The 21,701-nt window shown below is 43.8% G+C and overlaps 1 protein-coding gene across 1 annotated transcript; it reads right to left on the minus strand.

Annotated features, from left to right (window-relative positions):
* Positions 1 to 16,746: 16,746 nt before the first annotated feature.
* On the minus strand, positions 16,747 to 20,009 carry LOC133379051 (vomeronasal type-2 receptor 26-like). Its single transcript, XM_061613660.1, has 3 exons — positions 19,824 to 20,009; positions 19,205 to 19,331; positions 16,747 to 17,690 (listed from the first exon to the last, which is right to left on the minus strand). The coding sequence occupies exons 1-3, from the start codon at positions 20,007 to 20,009 to the stop codon at positions 16,747 to 16,749; spliced, it is 1,257 nt and encodes a 418-aa protein (XP_061469644.1).
* Positions 20,010 to 21,701: the final 1,692 nt, after the last annotated feature.

The following is a 21,701-nucleotide window of genomic DNA, read 5'->3' on the forward strand; positions in this document are numbered from 1 at the left end:
ACAATATAAAGCTCTGGATTTAATTTCTAGAACTTTCCTTATGCTAACACTGATCCAGAGGCAAAGCTACAACCTCAACAGCCAATCCTCACTGCATGATATCTGGATGGGGGAGGGATAGCTTTGTTCGTGAATCAATAGCCATTATCCTTTTGAAAACAAAACCAAGGCAGATGATCCTTCTAGTGATGGAAATAGGCATTCACAGCCCTACAAAAAATAATCACAGATACAAGCTTCAAACGGTTTGTTAAATGATGGGGAACATTTTCTGTTATCTATGTGATTTAGGTAGAAGGTGGGGTGAATGGGATGTGCTTCAAAATGGAAAACTCAGCCTCTAAATTAGGGAGTTAAGCGAAGTAATCAGCCTCTCTCTCTTTCTGTTATGTGAATGAGACAGAGGGGAGAGTTGGACTGCCTTCATTTCAGTTGCAGTGTCTTGCGCTCTTGACATGCTCTGGATATCTTTTGAGACAGGTTCTCTTCGCTTGATTTGAAATCGGTGGTGACATCAGTGTCAAGGCTAGATATGCCAAGACAGGTTGCTGGAGTTTTGTGGCCTTTTTTTATATTTACATTTTTGGGGGGTTTATTTACACATATATGCAGGCTGAGCCTTCGTGGAAGGTTCACAGCACAAAGAGATCCTACATTTTCAGAAGGGGGACAACCAGGTCCTTTGGCACTCCCCAGAAATACTACAGCTCTCTTTCCCCAAATTATCTCCAAAATTAAAGCTTCCTCTTCAAAACCCTGATAGCCCTGGGGGGTGGAGAAGGGAAGAGGAAGGTTCTTGCTCTCCCTCCACAAGAGTTCATCTGTGGAGAGACCTTACTTTAGCAAACGCAGGGTAGCTGAGCCAGTCTGCTGTCAGAGTCGTCAAAGTGGTATTTCTCTAGGTGTCTCATTGTAATGGTTTTATCATTCTATTTTGTAGTGGGTCATAGGATTGGGGGGTTGGTTGGTTTGGCAACATCTTTGGGTCTCCTCTGAGTCTATGGTTTTATATCTGTAAGGTGTGGAGTCTGTGGCAGAAAAAACTGCTGAAGTGCTTAAAGTAGTCTCTTTAAGTTCATGGCCCTAGCCTGGTCTGGCCCGTTAAGCATCCTTGTGACATGCCTAAAGAGCTGTTCAGGTTCAGATGTGATGCTGCAGAGACAGCTAAAGGGGTAGGTCTTTTCGCCCTTGCATGGCTTGAGGCCACATCATCCTATTGTAGGAGGGAAAAGGGCCAAGGACCAGTCTGTGCTAGTCTCATCTGATTGATTGGATTTATTTATGTGCCACCTTTCCACAGTGACCTGTGCCCACTGGAGGTGGCAAGACACATAGGCTCCCTGGAATCCCAGTTGCGCAGCAAAATCTCTTGGGGTATCAATCGTGTGAGGCCCTCCATGATAGGCTCAGCCTGTGTATATCACAAAGACACCACAGTCTCCAGTGACCTTCATTCCAAGGAAATTGAACCAAATGTGAGCACTGGCACCCCGAATTCTATCACCACTCAGAAATTAGGGTGCGCATAATAGTATTGCAATTGTTTTTTACTTATTTATTGTAAGCTGCTGGGAGAACTTCATATTAATGGCATAACATGCAAATGTTATAATTAAAACAATATCTGGATGTTTCATTAACCCTCTCCTGACCAAATCCTAGTCTTACAACAACCAAGGCTCAGGACTGTAAGAGAGCCCTCAGGTGACATCCAGACTCACCCCAACCTTACAACAATAAATAGCCACTGCTGTTATTATGCTCCTGTTATTCCCATTTAATTGTGTCATCAAGGGTAAAATAAATGTGTGACTGATGAAGTCACAGTTGAGTTTAAAAGGGAATCTAAGATGGGATTAAAAGAGCCCGATAAGATCACAACAAGGCCGACCGCCTACATATTTTTGGCAATGTTCAAAAAGACAAAAACATTGGGACAATATACTAAAACACCCTATGTAATAACTGGATATAGATTACCACATGTTGTTCTGCTAAATTATCTTGAAAGATGTAGTTATAGATACAGACTTGGAAATGGTAGCAACTTTATTAATATTAGCAAAAAAATGAAATTGCAAAACATTTGGAAGCAATCTAGAGCACCATCAGTTCTTGACTGTTTCAACAGTATCTGGTGTCAAGAATGCTGGGGTCACCTCCCTGGGCAATTGAACCTGGCCTGGCACAACCTGTACCTCCCTTACCAGGGCTGAGTTAAACCAAACACCATCCTGTAAGGTAGGCAGAGTGCCACCATCCCTTAACTTGATCTCCCACTCTGAGTCAAGGGGAAAGCAGAGCACCAATGGACTGGCCAAGATTCCCAAGAGCAAAAGCCAAACTATCCACTCCCTACTCTGGAACCTCAACCCAGCCCAGTTCAGTCGTCAGTTTTGTACAGTCAACATCTGTACAAAAATACAGTAAGAAAGTTCCACACAGACAACAGCAAAGCTTACATTGTTATTGTTGTTGTGTGCCTTCAAGTCAATTATGACTTATAATGAATCAGTGACCTCCAAGAGCATCTGTCATGAACCATTCTGTTCAGATCTTGTAAGTTCAGATTTGTGGCTTCCTATATGGAATCAATCCATCTCTTGTTTGGCCTTCCTCTTTTTCTACTCCCTGCTGTTTTTCCCAGCATGATTGTCTTTTCTAGTGAATCATATCTTCTCATTATGTGTCCAAAATATAATAACCTCAGTGTCATCATTTTAGTTTCTAGTGACGGTTCTGGTTTAATTTGTTCTAACACCCAATTATTTGTCTTTTTCTCAGTCCATGGTATGCGCAAAACTCTCCTCCAACACCACATTTCAAATGAGTTGATTTTTCTCTTATCTGCTTTTTTCACTGTCCAACTTTCACATCCATACATAGAGATCGGGAATACCATGGTCTGGATGATCCTGACTTTAGTGTTCAGTGATACATCTTGACATTTAAGGACCTTTTCTAGTTCTCTCATAGCTGCCTCCCCAGTCCTAGCCTTCTTCTGATTTCTTGTCTATTGTCTCCATTTTGGTTAATGACTGTGCCGAGGTATTGATAATCCTTGACAAGTTCAATGCCTAAGCTAAATGCTTACAGACAGGAAAGCATAAGAGCCGGTCCCCTTGGCCCCTTATACCAATACACATCACACAAGTAAAACAAGGTGGAACCAGGCCACTATCTAAAAGTTAGCCCTTCTTTTATGGGAATTTGCCCGGCAACAGCAAGAGGGCCAGAGAGTTAATCATGAGACCTCTTGATGAAGGAATAGTCCAGAAGTTCATTGCAAGCGCAGGCCTCCTAATTTGTGGCTGCTCAGGCCTCCTGACCTTGAGTGCCAGGCAGTACAGATAAGATACAGCTGCCTCCCTTCTAGCCTAACAAGCCACAGCTGTATGTGATGCCCTAATTTTTCTCAGCTTGGAACATCCTAGAAACCCATGCAAGATCTTCCCCACAATCTCTCAGGGCTAAGCCATTTTACCTTGGCCAACTTGCTGTTCTTGTCATTTGGGACGCCACCAATTTGATTAAAGTAACATTTTTTAAGAGGGGGGAAATGCACAAATAAATAAATATACAGAAAACTGGGCAATTTCTGTGTTGTTGTTTTTTGAGCCAAATGTGTCAAGAGAATATGTACCTATACAAATAATTCTCTCTGCTTGGACTTGTGGAAGAAAAATGAATTCACCAATGAAATTTGGGAGAAGCAGTCGACTGGACAAGTTTATTGCAATAAAGAAATCGCTGATGTACATCAGGAGAGAGAGTCAGAGAGTTTCCCTCACGAACCATGGACACAAAGGGTTATTATATATTTGTACATGTGCCACACAGAACATTCCAGATCTTATTCCACATATTGCAAGTGACCCAATACATCAGGTGGAGTTTCCTATCCACATAATGTATGCTTTTCAGCTGACATGTATCATCCCTGACCAGTCATACCTGACACTGGTCTTATCCCTCAAAAGTACCAAGAAAGATTTGAAATCTTGCTTCAGCCCGCAACTTCTCTGTTGCAAGAGTTGGCTGCCACAGCTTGCCACTTCCTCATTTCCTCTGTAGCTTAACAAATGTACCTTCAATATGTGAGCTTAAGAAAACCTCTTAGCTGTATATTTATTTAAAATATTTCTATCCTGCCCTTCTACCTAGGGCACTCAGGGCAGCTTACAAAAATAAAATCAAACACGTACATAATAAAATCATAAACAGTAAAATCACAAAAACATTAAAATAAATTAAAATAAATACAATATATATATATATATATATATATATATATATATATATATAGGGATTGGTACTAAAGGGACTACAAAGGTAAAATTTAACGTAGAAGGTATAAAATCAGTGTCAGGCTGATGTAAGCATATTGATTATTGAAAAAACACTTTATTGGCAAATGTGAGAGTCTCCCTCAGACTCATCCAATATATGTCACTATGTGCTTTTGGCAATATGCTTCTTTTTATCATTAGTATTATTTCTTCTATATATACAAGATGAACAAGTTGTACCTGTAAAAGATTTTTGTTCTTTTTTTATTCTTTCTCTCTGCTTTTTTTCTTGGGTAATTTTCCTTTTCCTTAATAAAGATTTTTTTAAAAAAATCCAGTCAAGCAGTAGAACAACTCGACAGCGTTTTCTCTGCTGCAAATCCAAGGTCCACAAATTCTCCTCCAGCCTGCCTTTCACAGTTCCATCATCCCTATTCACCTCTCTTCTGAGTCCTCAGCTTTCCTGTCAGTCTTCCATGCTGGGTTCTCCTGCCCCTCAGAGCCCTTCTACCCCACGATGATCAGGGTGTGTGTGTGGGGTCATCCAGTCTCTTGGCTGGGAAGCTGTTTGGGACCCACAATTCCCCCAAATCTCTTTAAAGGCAAGTAGAATCGAATGTCTCCCTCACCCCTAGTTATCCCAGACTGCAAATCGAGCGATGCCATAGCAGCGAGACTCACCTGCAGCCGCACTTCACCTGCAAACACACGCAGAGGCTACATTCGCACACACTCCCAACCCTGCTCCATGAAAATGCATGTAAGCCCGGGCCCTCCTCAAGGTCTCCCACTAAGGGCTCATCCAGACAACTGCAAAATGTGTGACACGCACGCAATGTGTGTTTATTATTTTTTGGTTGTCCAAATGACGTTGCGCGCTGTTACGCATTTTTGCGGGTTAAATCTGCTCCTTCCAATACAGGCAAAAATGCGATTTGCTATTTGAAATCAGGAATCTTCGCTGTGCCACAAAAATACCTGTGGATTATCCCGCTCCGTTTGGATAAGCTCTAAGGCTCATTGCTTCTGGTGTTGCTACGCCGCTGCCCCCCGCTGCTGATCACGGCTCTTTTCATTCATTTCCCTCCAGCTGCACAGTTAAAGTGGACTTGGAGCTCTTGCACAACAAACCCACTTTTTAAAAAAGAACTAAAAAGTGATGCACTGGAAAGTGATGCCTGACGCAAACAAATCAGGATGAATGCTCAATAGACAGCAAGTGGCATATAACCAGAGCTTGGGAAAGTTACTTTTTTGAACTACAACTCCCATCAGCCCAAGCCAGTTATGCTGGCTGGGGCTGATGGGAGTTGTAGTTCCAAAAAGTAACTTTCCCAAGCTCTGCATATAACGTCCCTGCAAAGTTTGTGCAAACAAGTCAGGATGAATGGAAGGTCATCTGGGAATGGCTTATAACCGTTTCATCTTTGAAAACTTACAAACAGTGGAGAGGATGCTGAATTTCAACAGACAGCAAGTGCAGACAGCAAGTGCAGTAACTTCCCTGCAAACTTCATGCAAACTAATCAGGATGAATGCTCAATAAAGAGGTCATCTGGAAATGACTTCTGTTTCCTTCTTTGCAAACTTGCAAACAGCTGAGAGGATGCTGAATTTCAGAGTGGATTTGGCCCCAATTTACTACTTGCCTTTTGAACTTGAAAACCAAAGAAGAACCACTTTAGCTGCCGACCTGCTGCCTATTCACAGGGCTTAATAGAAAAGCGGATGTTTTTTATGTAGATTAAAGTTATGTAAAAAAAAACAGAAGGGAGTAGAAAAAGAGGAAGGCCAAACAAGAGATGGATTGATTCCCTAAAGGAAGCCACAGACCTGAACTTACAAGATCTGCACAGGGTGGTTCATGACAGATGCTCTTGGAGGTCGCTGATTCATAGGGTTGCCATAAGTCATAACACACACACACATATAAACAATAGTCCTATGCTAGTATCTTTTGCAGTTGAAAAGGGAGCTCAGCAGAAGCAGGGGGAACATTCAGTAGTGCCTTAGCACTGATACACCCCCCACACACAAAAAGGAAAAACAGGGTTTTAGTAGGAGCAGGAACAGCCCTGATAACTAAGGATGATTGGAGGTCTTGAAATCAATCGTGAGTAGGACAGCAATCACTCCATCCCCAGAAAATGACTTACACGGAAAAGCTGGGAAAGGGGGACTCGTTGAAGTCATATGGATGAAATAAGGCTTGTGTGGGAGAGATGACCCCGCCAATGAGGTGATCTCCTGGCCTGTAATAATTGAGTGCATCCATCCCATCCCTCTGCAAAGTCAAGGGGCATTTTGCCTTCAGCATCCCACAGTCAGCACAAGGCAGAAGCAGGAGCAGAAGCAGAAGAAGGATCATCCTGCGCCTGCCTGCCTGGAACAGCCTCCTCCCTTGTGACTCTTCCCCTGAACAAATTAGGAGAACCATTAGATGAAGGCAAATCCTTCTGGTAAGGCTCTCCTAATGCTGATGGGACCCAGTCAAGGCTTCACATCTGAAAGGGGAAGGAAGTCAACCTCACACCCACACAGGCCTCCTCACTTCCCCTAAATCTCACCACCCATTTATTCGACTGTCTTTTCTGGTTCGGATGCAAGATGCCACCTCATGTTGCTCTTGATTCTGGTGTTTATTTTAGTGGACTCAAAGGCGATCATTGGGACAAATCCCTAGAGCTTTGGGCAGAAGAAGATGGAATATATCACTATGATTTTGATAATAATAAGGGGAAGAAGGATTGTCTCTTCATAATCCTGACCTCTTTATGCAGCTCCAGGCGCAGTTGCAGAGCTGGTGATAAACATGTTTGTGAAACCTCCCAGATGTGGCTCCAAACTCTCTGATGGATGGCAGAGGGGGCAGCTGAACATGTCTAAACTTAGTGAATGAACACACTCTACAAGAGTCAGGATCAAGACTTCCTTTTAGAACAGTGGTGGGGAACCTCTGGCCAAATTAGGCCTGCCAGACCTCCCCGTTTGACCCCTGAGGTTGTTTTGGCCAAACCATGTCCACCTGGAGGGGGATGAAGCTCCCTTGAAGCAGGGCAGAAAACAAAGGTTCTTCCTATTCAGCATGTCTTCTTAGTGGAGCTATCTAGGCTGACATAACTTTGTTCTTAAACTCTCACTGAGACACAGCAGCTCTCCTCCATGGAGACCCCTGTCAAGAAGCAGCTCCTCAGGCTTGCGTATTTTCAGCTTGGGCCCAACAGTGCCAATGTCTCCTCTCTACCTGACAGGCACAAAAATTGGCAAGACTACCTGTTTCCAAAGTGTGCAACAAAGATGGCAGATTAGTGTTGGCAGCTCCATTTTGCTGGGAGGGAGAGAGAGGGAGAGGTTAGGAAGACTTATACTGCATTCAGAGGGCTCTGTAGAGCCCTTTGGACTTCTGCCCCACAGTCCAGCCCTGAAGGCATCACTGCCTTAGGTCCTGGGTTCAAGCCATATAGGGCCTTAAAGGTCAGAACCAGAAAGTTGAATTGGTCTGGGAAACCAGCTGGTGGCAAACAGGGAAGTTCTCTCAGTTTTGGTGAGTGATGTTCCCATTGAGTTGCCCCAGTTAGAAGTCTTGCAACTGCATTCTGTACTAGCCTAGCTGTAGCTTCCATCCCTTCATCAAGGGTGGCTCCATGTACAACACGCATACTCCCCCAGCCTTGTCCCCTCCAGATATTTGGGAGAGAGAGAGCCAATGGGATGGGACAGTGTGAGGAGAGAGCCAGTCAGGAAGGAGGATGGTTAACACCCATCCTGTGCAGAGCTTGGAAAAGTTAATTTTTTGAACTACAATTCCCATCAGCCCAATACAGTGGCCATGCTGGCTGGGGCTGATGGGAGTTGTAGTTTAAAAAAGTAACTTTTCAAAGCTCTGATCCTGTGGTACTAGTCGTTCCTCTCCCCCCACCCAAAATGTCATGGGGAAGTAGTCCCTGTGAGAGCCTTCCTGCTGTGAACCTCTCCTTTATGCTCAACTTCTATGTCTGTAAATCAATGCAAATATTGTGAAATGGGAAAAGTCTCCTGTGACCTCAATAAAAGGAAACTGAACCCTGGATGAGTGAGCGGAGCACCTTTGAAACTTCTCACCTCTAAGAACTGGAGTGCACATGCATAACCATAGTTTTGACATTCCCCACAAGCCGTTTGCACACTGGCCACTTCTCCAATGGCCTAGCTGCATGTAGGGATGGGATCCGCTTGTTGGTGCCTGTTCGATTGCATTTCGTTGAACTGGCGGATGGTTCCATTTCAGGTTAGCTATTTTTCCGCTATCCTTTGCTTTTACCAGTCCAATTTTCCCCTCCCAGAAAATAACAGTTTTGTTAACAGTGTCTTCCTTTCAAAAAGGAAAGCAAAGCGGCTTTCCCTTTGCCCAGTTCTCTGTCCATCCCTCGCTACATATCAGTGTCTGTCCATATAATCGTGGTGCTGACTCTGCTCTTCTTCATGTTGTTCCTGGCTACTTGGAAGAGCAACATTCCCTCCGATGATGCTGGCATTAAGATATTTTGTATTGTGGGTCCCACCTCTTTTGCTCATTATAAACTGTCCTGTTCCATTCTCAGTGGTTTTATTTTACGTACATAATATATTTATCACACATCTCAGGTAACTTTGAAGTTAGCTGCACTGGAGAGAGGTTCTTAGAAGATAATCGCTTTCTCATATTCCAATTTTTACTGTATGTGTGATTTCTTCTTATGCCTTAAGTGAATGCAAATGGTACGAATTTTGTAATTCTGTCCTCCATGAATTTGTCTAATCTTCTTTTAAAGCCATCCAAGCTGGTGGCCATTACTGCATCTTGTGGAAGCAAATTCCATAGTTTAACTATGCGCTGAGTAAAGAAGTACTTCCTTTTGTCTGTCCTGAATCTTCCAACATTCAGCTTCTTTGAATGTCCACGAGTTCTTGTATTATGAGAGAGGGAGAAGAACTTTTCTCTATCCACTTTCTCAATGCCATGCATAATTTTATACACTTCTATCATGTCTCCTCTGACCCACCTTTTCTCTAAACTAAAAAAGCCCAAATGCTGTAACCTTTCCTCGTAAAGGAGTCGCTCCATCCCCTTGATCATTCTGGTTGCCCTCTTCTGAACCTTTTCCAACTCTATAATATCCTTTTTCAGATGAGGCGACCAGAACTGTACACAGTATTCCAAATGCGGCCGCACCATAGATTTATACAATGGCATTATGATATCGGCTGTTTTATTTTCAATACCTTTCCTAATTATCGCTAGCATGGAATTTGCCTTTTTCACAGCTGCCGCACACTGGGTCGACATTTTCATCGTGCTGTCCACTACAACCCGAGGTCTCTCTCCTGGTCGGTCACTGCCAGTTCAGACCCCATGAGCGTATATGTGAAATTCAGATTTTTTGCTCCAATATGCATAATTTTACACTTGTTTATATTGAATTGCATTTGCCATTTTCCCACCCATTCACTCAGTTTGGAGAGGTCTTTTTGGAGCTCTTCGCAATCCCTTTTTGTTTTAACAACCCTGAACAATTTAGTGTCGTCAGCAAACTTGGCCACTTCACTGCTCACTCCTAATTCTAGGTCATTAATGAACAAGTTGAAAAGTACAGGTCCCAATACCGATCCTTGAGGGACTCCACTTTCTACAGCCCTCCACTGGGAGAACTGTCCGTTTATTCCTACTCTCTGCTTTCTGCTTCTTAACCAATTTCTTATCCACAAGAGGACCTCTCCTCTTATTCCATGACTGCTAAGCTTCCTCAGAAGCCTTTGGTGAGGTACCTTGTCAAACGCTTTTTGAAAGTCTAAGTACACTATGTCCACTGGATCACCTCTATCTATATGCTTGTTGACACTCTCAAAGAATTCTAATAGGTTACTGAGACAGGACTTTCCCTTGCAGAAGCCATGCTGGCTCTGCTTCAGCAAGGCTTGTTCTTCTATGTGCTTAGTTAATCTAGCTTTAATTATACTTTCTACCAGTTTTCCAGGGACAGAAGTTAAGCTAACTGGCCTGTAATTTCCGGGATCCCCTCTGGATCCCTTTTTGAAGATTGGCATTACATTTGCCACTTTCCAGTCCTCAGGCACAGAGGAGGACCCAAGGGACAAGTTACATATTTTAGTTAGCAGATCAGCAATTTCACCTTTGAGTTCTTTGAGAACTCTCGGGTGGATGCCATCCGGGCCAGGTGATTTGTCAGTTTTTATATTGTCCATTAAGCCTAGAACTTCCTCTCTCGTTACCACTATTTGTCTCAGTTCCTCAGAATCCCTTCCTGCAAATGTTAGTTCAGGTTCAGGGATCTGCCCTATACCTTCCACTGTGAAGACAGATGCAAAGAATTCATTTAGCTTCTCTGCAATCTCCTTATCGTTCTTTAGTACACCTTTGACTCCCTTATCATCCAAGGGTCCAATCGTCTCCCTAGATGGTCTCCTGCTTTGAATGTATTTATAGAATTTTTTGTTGTTGGTTTTTATGTTCTTAGCAACGTGCTCCTCAAATTCTTTTTTAGCATCCCTTATTGTCTTCTTGCATTTCTTTTGCCAGAGTTTATGTTCTTTTTTATTTTCTTCATTCGGACAAGACTTCCATTTTCTGAAGGAAGACTTTTTGCCTCTAAGAGCTTCCTTGACTTTGCTCGTTAACCATGCTGGCATCTTCTTGGCCCTGGCGGTACCTTTTCTGATCTGCGGTATGCACTCCAGTTGAGCTTCTAATACAGTGTTTTTAAACAACTTCCAAGCATTTTCGAGTGATGTGACCCTCTGGACTTTGTTTTTCAGCTTTCTTTTTCTTTTTACCAATCCCCTCATTTTTGTGAAGTTTCCTCTTTTGAAGTCAAATGTGACCGTGTTGGATTTTCTTGGCAATTGGCCAGTTACATGTATGTTTAATTTAATAGCACTGTGGTCACTGCTCCCAATCAGTTCAACAACACTTACATCTCGCACCAGGTCCCGGTCCCCACTGAGGATTAAGTCCAGGGTTGCCGTCCCTCAGCTGAAGCACCTGCACCCAGACGCTCTGAACACACCAACAAAGGTGTACCACCAGAGAGACTCACTTACCTCATGAGAGATGAACTTCCAGAGCCAGAGACCTGGAAAGAGATTGAAGCCTTACCCAAAGCTGAAGCTGAGAGGTGGAGGCAGACACCCAAGGAAGAGCTGGAAGCTCTACACAAGAATAAAACTTGGACACTGACCAAGCTTTCTTAAGGAAGAAAAGCTGTAGGCTGCAAGTGGCATTCAAGGAAAAGCTAGATGCTGAAGGAAATGTTGAGAGATACAAGGCAAGACTAGTACCCATAGGATGCTCTCAAAAGTATGGACAAGACTCCTTTGGTCCAAGACTCCTTTGGTCCACATTTGCTCCTGTGGTCAAACACACAACCATCAGAACTCTGCTAAGTGTTTCTGCTAACAAGAAAATGCAGATGGAGCATATGGATATAAAAACAGCGTTCTTGCATGGAGAAATAGAAGAGGAGATCTACAAGCAACCACCACCATGGTTTGAAGTTCCAGGAAAAGAAAGCCTAGCATGTAAACTTCAAAAATCCATCCATGGGCTTAAACAGGCTGCCAGAGCCTGGTATGTGAAACTGAGCAAAATGCTCTTTAAAGAAGGCTTTGTACAAGGCAGAGTAGAGCCATGCCTGTACAGCAGATTCAGGAGCAACAAATGGACTTTCTTACTGATGTACGTGGATGATCTACTGTTGGCTTATCAAGACCCACTGGACGAGCAACAGCTACTGAATCATCTCAAGAAGGAGGTTGAAATGAAGTGCCCAGGTGATGTCACTCAGTACCTTGGAATACAAATTGAAAGAGAAGATGATGGATCCTTCTTGCTGAGTCCAAGACAAAAGGTCCAAGACTTTCTCGAGACTGAAGGATGCACATCCAGCACCTACTCCAATGGAAGTAGGATGCCTGAAACCAGACCGCAACAAACAACCATGGGAAGACCATGAGAGTTACAAACAAGCCATCAGGAAACTTCTGTATATCAGCACTGTTACCAGGCCAGATGTGGCAGCAGCTGTGGGATACCTGTGTACAAAAAACAGCTCACCAACCATGGACCCGGAAGCAATCAAGAGAATGGCGAAGTATCTGAAGGGCACTGCAACCATGAAACTGAAGTTAGTGGCTACCTGAGAGATCCTAAACTAGTGGGATATACAGAAGCTGATTGGGCTGAAGACACTACAGATCCAAAATCCACCCGTGAAAACATCTTCTACTATGGAGATTCAGTCATCAGCTGGGCAAGTAAGAAACCAGAGACTAGCACTCTCTTCCACAGAAGCAGAGTATGTGTCAGTTTCTGAAGCTAGAAGACTGTTGACATGGCTACTTGAACTGTTCAAAGAATTAGGCATCTCTATACCTGGGCCTGATGTGATGCATGACACAACCAAGGATGCATCATGGAGTCAGAAGGGGTGAGTTCACGAACCAAGCACATAGATGTGAAGCACCATTTTGTTAGAGGTACATGAACCTCATGGGTTGAACTAAACACTCGTTGAGAAGCGGTGTTGGAAGTGGGGCAAGAACAACTCCTGTTTGGATTTTGTTGGTATTCCAGAAGGAAGATAGAGTGAGGGTCCTCCAGCTGGCTAGGCTTTACCTGTGCTGTTCTCTGGCTAACTTCCTTCCATTGTAGACTGATATATTCAGGGAAGCTCATCTGAACTAGGTAGGCCTTTCTATCTACTATGTATTTCTATAAATAAAGTAGCTTTTTCTTATTTTACTAAGTCTTAAGTCTCAGTGATCTAAATGCAGAGTAAAAGCCTGCTACTTGGCTAAATACACACACTGGCACACACAGCTCAGACCGCTGAGTTACTGTGCATATTTTCATAACAATTTTCATACCATATTTTGTACCATGCTTTTTAAATACACATTTACAATTTCCCGCCATTTGCCAGTTGTTATTAAATTCTTGAATCCACTTTCTTTCTTTTTGGTGTAGTTCTTGCTCATTGATCATGGGAGGAACACTTTAAAAAAGGAGAAGAAATGCATTGTGGGCAGTACATGCTCAGCCCTCTCCCTCCTCCCCACTTCGTAACCCAGAGATTGCTTCCTCAATACCATTAATTTCAACTCACTTCCTGGAATTAATAAAGGCAATGAAAGGTGCAGAAGCCATGAAAGGATTCACATCTTTAGAATCTTCACAGAAAGTGTCTCTGAGTGAATATTTGCCCTATTTCTAGTCTCCCAGGATTTCCTATTCCCTTGGAGTCACCCACCTTCCTGAGTGGAGATGGTCCCTTCCGCACACGGATCACAAGCGTAGCAGCAAACTGGCTCTCCTTCTTGAACCATCTTGGCATATCCAGGGTGACAGCTTTTGGTACACCTGGAGTGAGGCACGGTCTAACCATAAAGTGAAGGAGCATCAAAGGAAAAGGGTTAGAAGTGTTTGTGTCTATGAAGGTCATTCAGAGAGTATGGAAAGGACTCAACAGGACCTGTAGTTCCACCGACCCATGCCCTGATTTTCAGCGAAGCCCTTTTGATGGAGAATGGCATGGCTGGGAAACCTCTTTGGTGTAATTGCTTGTTTCTTTCAATCTGTATATCCTACGACCTTTTTATCCATAAGTACGCTGAAGGCAGAGGAGAAAGGATACAAAAACAAACCCAAAAACATCCCAGAAGAAGAGTGAAACACATTGATGAAGAGCAACAATGAAACATCCTGCCACCTGAAGGCTCTAATGTTTGAAATATGGATTCTTCTCTTTGCTGTCTGTTCTTCTATACAGTCCCATTCCATTAGGTGTGACGGTCCTGAGTATAATTCTCTTTCTTTCAGATGGTCCCTTCAGCACATGGCGCACAAGCAGAGCAACAAATGAGCTTATCGGAAGCATCAGAATGGTGAAAAATCCATGCTGGCTGTACTACACAGCCGCTGTTGTGGCTGTATAATAAATAAATCAACCTTTTGGCTGCTGCAGGTGGCCCCTATGGGTAGAAAGCAGGAGCATCCCTCACCTAGAGCATTGGCTGACCTGCTCTTTTGGAAAACATAAATATCCAACCAGTCGAAGAAAGCTGGCAGTGATTCAGACAGTTTTAAGAACTAGCTTTAAACGATCTTTCTCTATTTTGAAATAAAACAGTTCAGTTTATTTTCTTGTTAATCTTTTTATTTATTTATTTATTATTTGATTTATATCCTGCCCTTCCTCCCAGCAAGAGCCCAAGGCAGCAAACAAAAGCACTAAAAACACTTTAAAACATCATAAAAACAGACTTTAAAATACATTAAAACAAAACAACTAAAAATTTTTTTTAAAGTTTTGAAGACAAAAAAATGTTTAAAAATATTTGTTTTTTTAAAAAGTTTAAAAACATATTAAAAAGCAATTCCAACTCAGAAGCAGACCTGGGACAAAGTCTCAACTTAAAAGGCATACAATTAAGATAAAATTAAATTATAAAAACATACAATTAAGATAAAATTAAATTATACACAAACTTAAAACCATGAAACAGGCACTTAAAATACTGAAACACAATTTAAAATGATACAAATAACAGCCTAAAACAATGAAACAAACCTTGTAGAGCCCAATCCTAAACACCTTCTATCCCAAAAGCCTGTTGGAATAAAAAGGTCGGAATAAATGGCGGGTGGATACAGACATAGATATCTCCAATTCTTCTAAGCTACAGTGATGCTCTACCCCCTGTACCAGCCACCTTCCTCTATGCATTCCTGCAATATCAGTATCCTTGGCACATGTTCAGTCTGCTACAGCAGTTCAATTCACTATTGTCTATGTGACTCCCCTGCCTAGAAGGAATGGCAGCCAGAATCCTCCTCATGCCAAAAAGAGAACAGAGATGGTGCCTGTCTAATGGTTCAAGGGAGGGGATGCCACAGGATAGGTGCCACCACACTAAAGGCCCGCTTCCTATGTTGTGCAGAATGGACCTCCTGATAAGATGGTATCTGCAGGAGACCCTCACCGGCAGGGCACAGTGAAGGACTGAGAATATAAGGGGTAAGACGGTCTTTCAGGTATCCTGGTCACAACCTGTATAGGGCTTTGTACACCAAAACTAGAACCTTGAACTTGGCCCAGTAGCAAATGGGCAGCCAGTGCAATTCTTTCAGCAGCGGGGTGACATGTTGGCCAGACCGTGCCCAGTGAGCAGTCTTACCACCGCAGTTTGCACCAGCTGCAGCTTCTGGACCAACCTCAAGGGCAGCCCCACATAGACTGCATTACAGTAATCTAGCCCAGAGGTTACCAGTGCATGGACAACAGTGGTTAGGCTATTCCTGTCCAGAAACGGCCACAGCTCTCTTACCAGGAGTGGTTAGTGGCACTCCTAACCACTGAGGTCACCTAGGCCTCTAGTGACAAAGATGGATCCAGGAGCACCCCAGACTACAGACCTGCTCTTTCAGAGGGAGTACGACCCCATCCAAAGCAGGCAACTGACCAATTATCTGAACTCCTGAACCACCAACCCATAGCACCTCCATCTTGCTAGGATTCAGACTCAGTTTATTGGCCCTCATCCAGCCCACCACCAAGTCCAGGCAGCGGTCCAGGGCTTGCACTACCTCTCCCGATTCAGATGTTACAGAGAAATAGAGCTGGGCATCCTCCGTTTTTAGGAACTGTACCCATTTCTGTTAAACCTTCCCAGATGGCTCCTCTAAATCGCATAATTTGGAATCCAGTAATCCTATAATCTTGCAACTATTTTGTTCCCAAGAGGCTTCTATCTGCTGTACGTTCTGCTTTTTCGGACACTCTAGAATGGTCACTTTGATTCCCAAAATAGCTGGTTTTGGCTGACGCAAATCAGATTCAACACCTCCAGGAAACTAAATGTGTCTCCAGATTTGGTGGGAGGGGGCTTGCAAACTACAAGTAGAACTGCAGTTCACCTCCCTACTTTGAGGGGCGACATGCAACTTTTTCTATGCCTCCAGCTATGTTCCATCTATACACATTTGAGCAGAGAAGGGTAAGGTACAGTTGAAAGGAGCAGCAATCATTAAAAGTTGATTCTCCCCCCCCACACACACACTTAGGCTTTCTAATTGATCAGCTTGATTTCTTACCCACACATCACTAGCAGATCCCAGGGTGGATGACAACAGTGTAACAATCAGTTGTTCAAAACTATTAAAACAGATTGCAGTCACAGGAATAGGGCAAATTTATGCCACAAACCACTTAGAGGTTTTCTACAATCAAGAGATATATAAATATTGTTAATTAGATTAACAAATAAATACAATTGAGAGATTGCCCAATTTATGTGATGATTAAAATAAAGGTTCTGTGCAGATTTTAACCACTCAGTGCAAGGAATCAGGAAAGTAGCCAGATATACAGTTTCTCATGTGGAATCATCCCACAAAACTGGAAATGCTGAGAAAGATAATGTGTCACATTGCTCTTGATAAATGACACCTCTGAAAAGCTGTTTCATGAGAAACTTTTGTTGTTAAATGTGTCTTTGTATTCAGATCAGGCCTCAGGAAAATAATGTAGCACTTGGAAATGAAGATGCAGCCCAGAAGCCCAGCACTGGAGGCCAAGATGGAGAAGACCTGCACGGCTACCATGTATTTCCCCTTCGTGCTCAGGTAGGTGGGCACAAAGGAGACCCAAACACTGCAGAAGACCAGCATGCTGAAAGTGATCAGCTTGCCTTCATTGAAGGCCCCAGGCAGCTTCCTGGCCAGGAAAGCCACCATGAAGCAGATGGCAGCCAGGAAGCCCATGTAGCCAAGAGCAACATAAAACATGGTGACAGACCCTTCATTGCATTGCAGGATGATCTCTCCAGGCTGGGAGTGCATGTCAGACTCTGGAAATGGGGGAGAGATACTCAACCAGATGGTGCATATGATAACTTGGGCACTGGAACAGGAAATAACAATGGAGTTGGCCAGACACTTCCCCAGCCATCTCCTCGCTCTGTTCCCTGGCTTTGTGGCTAGGAAGGCCAGTACTACAGTGATGGTTTTTGCCAACACAGAAGAGACAGCAACTGAGAAGATGATGCTGAAGGCTGTTTGTCGGAGAAAACAGGTCACTTTTCTTGGCTGGCCGATGAAGAGGAAGGAGGACAGAAAGGAAAGCAGGAGGGAGACGAGGAGGATGTAGGAGAGGTCCCGGTTGTTGGCTTTGACTATCGGAGTTTCTTGGAATGCAATGAAAGTACCTAAAACAAAGCCTGTGGTCAAGGACAAAAACAGGATGAGACAAGCCAGGAGGATCCCCAAAGAATCTTCATAGGCCAGGAAGGTGATAGTCTTGGGGATACACTGATCTTTGTCCTTGTTTGGATGCTGATCTACTGGACATTTGGTGCACCACTCTGCATCTGCAAAAAGAGGAGTAATATCTGATGTGTATCTATCTGACCAGCTTCCCATTTACAGAAAGAAATGTCAAACCAGTGCTCAGAGGCACATCTTACCCAATTCTTCCAAGCTACACAGGAAGTGGATTGGACTGTGAAAGACCAATCCAAATTGTGTTTGCATTTCGACAAATTTGTAAGGCAGTACAATATCTCATAGAGGAGGTCAGGCCTCCTGCTCCTCTGGTGCATTCGCTATAACTGCCCAATTTCCCTGCTTTTTAAAGTTTGATAGAAATAGCTGTGGGCTATAGGTACGTTCTTAAACCTCAAGGTTTTTAGCCTATTAGTGAATATATATATATCTGTACATAATATTTTTGTAAGCACACTACAAAAGGGAGGGAGACCCATGAAGATAAGGAGTGCTGGTGATTCATGAGGGGAGGATGGAGGGGAGCACTGGTGACCCATGGGAGGAGGGAAGGGGAGTTCTGGTGACCCATAGGGGTAAAGGAGGGGGAGTGCTGGCAACAGAAGGGGAGGAGGGAGGGGGAGCACTGGTGATCTGTGGGGAGGTGCACTGGCACATGTAGGTGGGGTTGGTGAGTGAAGCGAGCAGGGGCAGAGCCCCTAGTATATCAAATAAAAATCAATAAAATCAATAAAATTTTCACATATGACCAAGGTGATCAGGAATTGGTATTAATAATATTATAAGATAGAAAAATCCTGGGGGAACAGGTATGTCTTCAGCTGGTGGTAAAAGCACCCCGTAGTTGGTGTTCACATGATCTTAACAGGAAAAGTATTCCTTATGGTTGGCACCAAAGTGTAGGTTCCCCTACTTTGCACAACTTCATGCAACTGGAAGCAAGGCTTCCTCACCTTTTAAAAATGTATGTGTGTTTTAGTTTTTTAGCAAGAGATGTGTAGATGTAACCAATATATGAGGTATGGCTTAATTTCTAAATAAATGGTATGGAGCCAATTTTGTCTAAAAATCATACTTGGGCCCTTTCACATGGAAGCTCTTCCCCTGCCCATAGATGTGCAGATAGTTGTTGATTATTATTTTTAGTGAGGAGACAATGCCATTCTGCACATGTGTAATCACACACCTTACTAAATAAATGTTGCACAAGTCTAATTGGGATGAAAACAGAAAGTTTTAAAATTGCAAAACTACAATCAATTTGTGCTTGAAAACATAATCACATGTTGGAGATCATGAAGCCTCTTGCATGAAGTTCAGCTAACCCTTTTATGCATTGGTGCTATCAGATGCCCAGTTTGGAGGTTTTTCTCCCACTCTGAGAAGGCTTCCAACTGTCATGGAGAGTGACCAAGCAAGATAGTGTATATGCACACAGAAGGAAAATGCAAAGGGGTGTTGAAGTGAGATGCACTTTGCATGTGAGTTAAAATCACACACCACTGGGCAGTTCTAAATTTTCATTTTAAAAAGCCCTGGATATCTGTGAGAATCTTTGCCCTCTTCCCCAAGGGTGCCCCTTTCCGCTGGAGTCACCCACCTTCCTGAGTGGAGATGGTCCCTTCCCCACAGGGAACGCAGTCATAGCAGCAAAGTGGATTTCCTTCCTGAACCACCTTGACAAATCCAGGGCGGCAGCTTTCCACACACCTGGAAGAAGGCAGGGTCTAAGTATAAAGACAAGGAGCATCAAGGAGAATGTGTTAGTGGTAAATTATCCAGGGAAATGAGACACAGCGCTGGGAAGGACCCAAGGGAACCTCTAGGTTCTGGTTCATCTTGAAGCTTGGAACTAAGTTTAAGCCTCTCATGCTGAAATAACTGTGTTGTCTCTTGAGGTGCATGAAGGATAGCACATTATATGGTAATGGGGGACTGGGCCTTCTCTGTTCTGGCACCCCAGGTATAGGATTTCATTTGTCTGTCTTCCTCAAAGCCCACCATGGAATTCTAAGGAATACAGACACTGTGGCAGGAGTCCACTGCTATGTAATGCCTTTGATGCACAACTGGGTAGCAGAGCTAAGACCTCTGTCTGAGGTCTGGAAGAATTGCTGAGTTGGCAGGCATTCAAACACAGCCACACAGAAAGCGTGGTATCTTTATCAGAGCTTAAGGGATGGGAAATAGAATGAAATGAGAGTGATTATTTCTCCCACCTGGTTGAGCCATTTAGGCCACACAATGGCATCCTGGTTGATGGTGCAGTGTAGGTCTGGGGATCCCTCTCTGTACAGATTCCCAAACTTCACCTTAAGGACAGAGTTATTGGGAAACACCACCCAGTTCACAATGTCCAAGTCGGCTGCCAGTTCTCCACTGTCATCCAAATACACTCTGTCCATGGAGGAATTGTAAAACTGGGGGCTTCTCAAGAAAGGGTGGAGCTAGGATGGCAGAGAAAAGAGCAGCATTTAGAACACGTGAAACCACATTGGATAACCACTTCTGCCCATTTTATGTTTGGACCTCCTCTGACTCAGGGCTGGTTGCAGACTCAAGTACTCTGTGTCTTTTTAAAATGATTGGAAGGGACCCGGTTCCATTCCTGAATGCCCTCTGTTTGTTTAAGTGGTTTGGAAAGATGTATAAATACCTTCAGAAGAATTTGCAAGCTGGGCTTGGTGTTTCAGGCAGAAAACCAGGACAACAGAGCTTGGAAAAGTTACTTTTTTGAACTACAACTCCCATCAGCCCCAGCCAGCATGGCCACTGGATTGGGCTGATGGGCGTTGTAGTTCAAAAAAGTAACTTTTCCAAGCTCTGGGACATTCTCTTCACATAGTGTGTTTTGGGCACCTTTAAAGAGTAGCAAATTTGAAGCCATGAGCAGTGTAATCCTAAACATGCCTACTCAGAAGTAAGCTCCATTAAGTCTGGAAGAGGAAGGGACATCCATAGTGCAGACAGGGAGGTGCCAAAGTCACACCTCGATCAGGAGTACGGTTTGGCTCCACTTTCTGCTTCCAGTCCACAAGCATTTCATCACATTGGAATGCATTTCCAAACCATCTTTGGGATTTTCCCCTGAACTTCCAGTTTCACCTGCGTTGGATAGCAAGTGGAGCCCAACCCAAGTAGTAACAAGGTGGAAAAGGCACGTAGAGACTAACAGGGAAGCCTAGAGAGGTTTGCATTAATGTGGGCACAACAAGCTTCTCTATAATAATAATAATAATAATTTTAATGTATAAGTCGCCTATCTTTCCAATGGCCACTCTAGGCGACGTACAACTCAGTTAAAAATACATCATAATAAATACAGTACAAGAATAAAACAGTAAAACAGTGACAGTTCAGAGTAGCAGGCAATTGGTCAAAAAGATTAACCCTCCCCGGAAGTCCCGAAGGCCTGTCAGAAAAGCCAGGTCTTCAAGGCCTGGCGGAATACATTCAGGGAAGGGGCATGCCGAAGATCATATGGGAGGGAGTTCCAGAGAGTGGGGGCCGCCACTGAAAAGGCCCTCTCTCTAGTCCCCACCGGCCTAGCTGTTTTAGTTGGTGGGACTGAGAGAAGGCCCTGTGTGGCTGATCTTGTCGGGCGGCATAATTGGTGGCGTTGGAGGCGCTCCATCAGATAAACTGGGCCGAGACCGTGTAGGGCTTTAAAGGTTAATACCAACACCTTGAATTGGGCCCGGAAAACAACTGGGAGCCAGTGCAGATCGAACAGCACTGGGGTGATGTGCTCCCGGCGACGACAATTTGTAAGTAGTCGAGCCGCCGCATTTTGTATAAGTTGTAGTTTCCGGACCGTTTTCAAGGGTAGCCCCACGTAGAGCGCATTACAGTAGTCTAAACGAGAGGTGACCAGGGCATGTACCACCTCTAGGCTTCCCTTTCACTTTCTAGTATTAACCCCCAAATACTGTGCACCCCCTTTGCCATTAAAAGCAGGAAAGGCAGGAGGAACTGGCAGGGTGGGATGTCCCACCCCCCACTGAAGGAAAGAGAGTCAGCCCTGGCTCCTCTGAGCTGGGCTAGATCCCAGGCACCCCTCAGTGAAGTAGGAGTGGGCCCAAGGAAGGGAAGGAAGG

This window comes from Rhineura floridana, chromosome 3, assembly GCF_030035675.1.
Source record: "Rhineura floridana isolate rRhiFlo1 chromosome 3, rRhiFlo1.hap2, whole genome shotgun sequence".
Classification (NCBI taxonomy): domain Eukaryota; kingdom Metazoa; phylum Chordata; class Lepidosauria; order Squamata; family Rhineuridae; genus Rhineura; species Rhineura floridana.